Here is a 6000-nt window from a genome sequence, read left to right as displayed (position 1 = left end):
TCATAATATCCAAGATATCCAAGTTAAATATTAAATTATCAGCAATAAATGCTGATGAACATTTTCTGTGTTTACAAGTGAAGCAGAAACAAATAAAACTGCATGTATGTAAAACACACAAATTTATGAGTATGGTTTCATGTGAGAGTGGAATGTGTAAAAACCCCTAACATATTAAATGACGTTTAGGGAATAAAGAAAGTATGCCATTAATTCACTCTGAATTCAACATCCTAGGAAAAGAAAAAGACATCTGGATACTGTGTAACTTGAAGCTCAGACAGGAGCTCTGACATCAAACAATGAATAAGATATATGTACTAGTTAATGAGGCAAGAAATGAGAAGAGGGCAAGAGGGAGGGAAGGAAGAAAAGAGAAAGGGAAGAAGAAAGGAGAGGAAAAGAGAATAGGAGAGAAGATATGCCAAAAGTAGAGAGCCAGCTGCACAGATAGTGAGAAAGAACTGGGGCGTTTTCTCGTTTCTGTTCTATTCAGAGGAGCCCACAATGTATGAGATGCTGAACACAAACACTGATGAGGGTAAATTTTTATAAATCCACTTTTATAATTTTTTATAAAAGAGAACACTTTTTAATGCACAATTGGGAAATTGTCTCATCTTTATCAGAGTTAATATGAACCTACTCAAAAGAACAGATAATAACTCCAGAAAAGCCATGTACAATCTAGCTCTAAAAGTTACTAATATCCATGAGAGCTTTTCATCACAAGTATCCCATGTGAATGTCTCTGTTCATAAGCTTCTTTCTAAACTTAAGGGCTTTCATATTAACATGCTACTCAAAATGAAGAAAAGTGAATGAATTCATCAAGATCCTGGCCGAAGATTTGTGTAAGCAACCCCTGATGCTTTAGGCATCCTAATTTAGGTATGTGCTTCTGGGAATAATTTTCCTATTTGTTTCTAAAAAACAATGTGCATGGGAACATTCACAAAATGTAAATTTTAAATGTTATTCCATAAGTAGTAATATGAGAAAAGAATGCATTCAAGTATTAAGGGTGTATATGAAATGTAAAACTAAAGTTACAAAGACTTTGCCTCCAAAACTATTTTTTTGAATGCACTCTTCACCTCTTTGTTCCTCAAGCTGTAGACCAGAGGATTCAGCATGGGGATGACCATGGTGTAGAACACAGAGGCAATTTTGTCAGTGTCCATAGAGTGAGTGGAACTGGGCTGCACATACATAAAAATAGCAGTTCCATAGAAAATGGAGACTGCAGTGAAGTGGGAGGCACAGGTGGACATAGCCTTGTGATGTCCTGCAGCAGAATGCATCTTCAGGATGGTGACAAAAATGAATGTGTAGGATATCCAAATAACTATGAAGGCAAAAAACATGTGGAAGCTCACTATAGAGACAAGAACCAGTTCACTGACCTGTCTGTCAGAGCATGAGAGAACCATGACTGCTGGTATATCACAGAAAAAGTGATGGACCACATTAGATCCACAGAAATAGAGCTGAAATGTATCTCCAATATGGATGGAGGCATTCACAAAACCAATGATATAAGAACCCATAATCAGACTTGTGCACACACTTGTAGTCATGGTAGTGGCATAGTGTAGGGGCTTACATACTGCTGCATAGCGATCATAGGCCATTGAGGCCAGCAGGTAATTTTCCACACTACCAAAGGCTACAAAAAAGAACATTTGCGCAGCACACTCATTGTAGGAAATGACCTTGTCTCCTACAAGAAAACCAGCCATGACTTTTGGAGTGACAGCTGACGAGTAAAAAATATCTGCCAGAGAGAGGTGACCTAGAAAAAAGTACATGGGAGTGTGGAGCCGAGAGTCCATGAAAATCAACAGGATCATCCCAAGGTTCCCCACCAGGGTGATGATGTAGATGAGGAGGAAGTTGATGAAGAGGGGAAGCTGTAAGCTTGGATCATCAGTGAGTCCCAGCAGGAGGAAGTGAGTCACCTCAGTCCTGTTCTCCATTATGTTGTACAATCTCTGCAGAAATGAAAAAAAGACATGCAATGTAATAAAGAAATGTAATCAGATGGTATGAGTACAGTATGTACTCTGCCATTGTAGCTATACATTTCGTCTCAAGATTGTCCGAAAGAATGTATAAACTTAAAAACCAAATTTAATGTATCAATTTTGTACTGGGTCTCATAACACCAAATCTAGATCATCTACATAATTTAAAGATTTTATCAATTTATAAGTAGACATATAGACAATATAATAATTTGATAAAATTATTAGTGTAGATGAACCTATTAGACAGCTCATTTTTCCTAATTATAATAAAAACTCATTTGATTACCTGTAAAAATTGCTATAAAAATATTGTACCTGCACAATATCCTATCAGCAATGTTACTTGTTATATATTTGTAAATATTAAGCACACAAAAGTGTGCTCTTCATCCATATTGATATAATACTTAATTGCAATAATGTCTGTGTAACCAACTGAAATTCATCCTCAAACTGAATGGTTGCTAAGTAGATCTAAATAGATTAAATTAAATTAAAATTAAATTGGATTCAATTGATTATAGTTTCAGGTGATATTCACAATATTTTAACATTTAGTTTAAGTAAAACCAAGCAAATAGAATCCTGAAGTATGCATTGAATCTTCTTTTAATGCCCAAATTGCCTGCAATTATTACTGATAGTTATTTGACTTGCAAATTTTTCTGCACTAACATGATTATTAAGACCTCCATATAATGCTAAAGTTAAAGTTAAAGGTTAAAGTTGAGTTTACCTACTAAATCCTATCACATCTTCAATGACTAAATCATTGGAGAATTAGGAAATAATGAAGGAAAGTTCAACCAGCATAGAAAATTCAAAGTGATGTACATCCCATTATGTGCAGCAGAGAATTTGGGTTCTTCAAACAGAAGTCTTCCGTTTATATCCAAACATAATTTTTCCATCAGAAAAAAAATAGGATTATAAATAAGATCACTTTCCATTAACATTGTTAGAAACAAATCAGGTAATATATAAAAGAAAGTTAATTTTAAGTGTTTAATACAAGTGAGAAGTCTGTCATGTTGTTATTAGAATAGGACAATGTGCATTATGCTTTGGTCAGTACTAGTAGTACTGAACTTAATTTTTTTTTGGTTTTTCGAGACAGGGTTTCCCTGTAGTTTCTAGAGCCTGTCCTGGAACTAGCTCTTGTAGACCAGGCTGGCATCGAACTCAGAGATCCGCCTGCCTCTGCCTCCCGAGTGCTAGGATTAAAGGCGTGCGCCATCACTGCCTGGCTGAACTTAATTTTATATGAGTGAAGTGTTGGTATTTCCCTGTCAAATCTCCTTTCTCTTTTTTTTTATTAGCTATTAAGAATTTTTATTTTGAGAAGTCTCTGTTCAGATCCAGAGTCTTTTTTTATTTTATTTTTCTCATTTTTTTATTCAAGATTTCCATCTCCTCCCCTCCTCTTCCCCCTTCCTTCCCCTCCCTTCCACCCATACCCCCACTCCACCCCTCTCCAAAGACAAAGAGCCATCAGGGTTCCCTTCACTATGTTAAGTCCAAGGTCCTCCCAGCTCCCCCTAAGTCCAGGAAGGTGAGCAACCAAACTGACAAGGCTCACAGTGAGCCCGTCCATGCTGTAGAATTCATGTTCATTGATTGTCCTTGGTTTCTCAGTCCTCCTCCACCGTCAGCCACATTCAGAGAGTCCGGTTTGGTCCCCTGTTCCATCAGTCCCATTCCAACTGGACTTGGTGGTCTCCCGTTAGATCTGTCCCACGTTAAGGGAGCCATTCTAGGGTTGGCAGAGACTTGACTCTAGAGGGGTTCCCAGGTTTCCAGGAAGACGCCCCCAGCTAGTTCCTTGGGCAGCTGAGGAGGGGGTGCCAGAAATGTCCAGATCCTATTGTCATACTCATGAATATCTTGCATATCACCATAGAACCTTCACCTGGCATTGGATGGAGAAAATGACAGAGCCCCACATAGGAGCACCAGACTGAGCTCTCAAGGTCCTGATGAGGAGCAAAAGGAGGGAAATCATGAGCAAGGAAGCCAGGACCGCGAGGAGTGCTTTTGCCCATTGAGACGGTGGGACAAATCTCCTTTCTCTTAAACACTGGTGTCAGTGAGTGTTTACACTTTCCAGTATTTATCTTTCTTTGCTCCAAACATACAACTGCTGCTTCTGTAACACCATTTAAGCAATATATTTTGAAAACTTTCTTCCATGAAATTTTCATTTTCATCTAAGTGAAAGAGTCCATCAGTCTTAGTACACATTTTTTTCTTTTAAGACATTCATATCACAACCAAATATTATAAAGACTGAGAGTCGAAAGAGTCCCACATTGTTATCTATATTTAGTTCTCATGCCACTTTTGTTGGACCATTCCATCTTCTAAATTATTAATTTGAAATTTTCTAGTGTAGCAACCATATTTAAAGCTTCCTTATGTGAGTTACAGTCTTTGCTTGGCAGATATTCCATAAGTACTTTGTCTTTTTTATGGTGAGCCCATTGAAATTTCAGTTCATCAACCTGACCCTTAAAGATATTATGTTGTTACTCTTATATATTGTATTTTGTGGGAGTGAAATAGGTATCATAACTATCCTCTTTTTATCAGTAAGGGAAATGAGTATTTGAGGAACTATGTGAAGTTTAAAATTATAGAGGCAGCAAAAAAAATACCCAAGATGGTTACTGAATCTGGGTTAGGACGTATGTGTGTGTGTGTATGTGTGGCTGTTTTCAAACCTTCTGTGTAATGCAAACATACAGTGCAACAGATAATCATTACTTCTTCAGTCAAGATATCATTTTTCTCACTGCTACTCATATTTTGTAAAACAATTGACTTGTAAAATTAGATATGTTGAGATTTTATGTATAATTAACTGAGTTGAGACACATTCCAGTCTCAACTCGGTTTACTAGTAAGTCTTTTGAAAACATCTCTATCTTCAAAGAACCCATCATATAGAGATGGTCCCAACTACTGTTGTGTAAGTTATACTTCTCACTTGAATATTTGTGGAACATGAAATTGTATCCATTTTTGTTAGAAGAGAAGGAATATTCAATTCGGGAAGTGATTTTGAAGTCATAAAACCAGTTATACTCTTTTTAGTAAATACTATTAGATTACTTCTCTCAGGAAGAGATCAAAATATTCTAACATCTGTATTGCAGGGGAGAATGGTGAAAAGAATAGCAAAACACATCAAATTTTGAATGAATATTGTATTCTTTTGGTATGCTTTAAAGAGTCACTTACCTTTTTATTTGCAAAAGACACATTTCATTTCTCTCACAATACATAAATTATGTCTACAAACAACAGGTAAAAAAGGATACAAATATATGAAGAGTTCGCCATTGAAAAGTACATAATATTTTCTCCTTAATTCCATTTCTCACCATGGTTGAAGCCAAAAGCACATCATCAGGTCAGAAAAAGACTATTATGTTCTTACAGTGATTATTATTCGAACAAATAAAGGATGTCCAATGAAACATGGCATATACTGTACTCCTTATAAAATACATGATGCTGAATCACTTTGGGTAATACATGGAAAACTGGAATAAATACAGAGAGTTGGAAATCTCTAGAGATTTCCCTCCAGAGAATATGTAACCCATGCATCCACACTTCCAACACAAGAGGTAATTAACTTACCTCTGGGGAACAAGATGACTATTAATTCTACAAAATTTAAAATGTATCCTTTGATTAATAAGTAAAACCAATTATAAATATATACCATAAAGCATTACACAATGAGCTATTTTTACAAATGCATAAATTATTCCATATTTAAATAAGGATAAATATATCTTTCTCCAACATTCATTGAATCTATATAATGAAGATTAAAATGTGTTTCTTTTCTGAAACTCATTGTCCTTCATTGTTATCTATAGTCACCATGCTGTGTAATATCCCATAAACACCTCTGATCACAGTTAATAACTACTGTCCTACCCTTGCTGATACCTTTTAC

General features: G+C 35.9%; 1 protein-coding gene across 1 annotated transcript; it reads right to left on the bottom strand.

Moving 5' to 3' along the window:
• Positions 1-1049: 1049 nt before the first annotated feature.
• LOC119816803 (olfactory receptor 5B3-like) lies at positions 1050-1979 on the bottom strand. The gene has a single exon (XM_038333771.1). It carries the CDS (start codon positions 1977-1979, stop codon positions 1050-1052), a length of 930 nt encoding a protein of 309 aa, XP_038189699.1.
• Positions 1980-6000: the final 4021 nt, after the last annotated feature.

Source organism: Arvicola amphibius, chromosome 1, assembly GCF_903992535.2.
Source record: "Arvicola amphibius chromosome 1, mArvAmp1.2, whole genome shotgun sequence".
Taxonomy (NCBI): domain Eukaryota; kingdom Metazoa; phylum Chordata; class Mammalia; order Rodentia; family Cricetidae; genus Arvicola; species Arvicola amphibius.
This window is presented reverse-complemented; position numbering and strand designations above follow the sequence as displayed.

Coding starts and splice junctions, on each gene's coding strand:
- LOC119816803 (XM_038333771.1), bottom strand. CDS start 1,979: ATGGAGAACAGGACTGAGGTGACTCACTTCCTCCTGCTGGGACTCACT.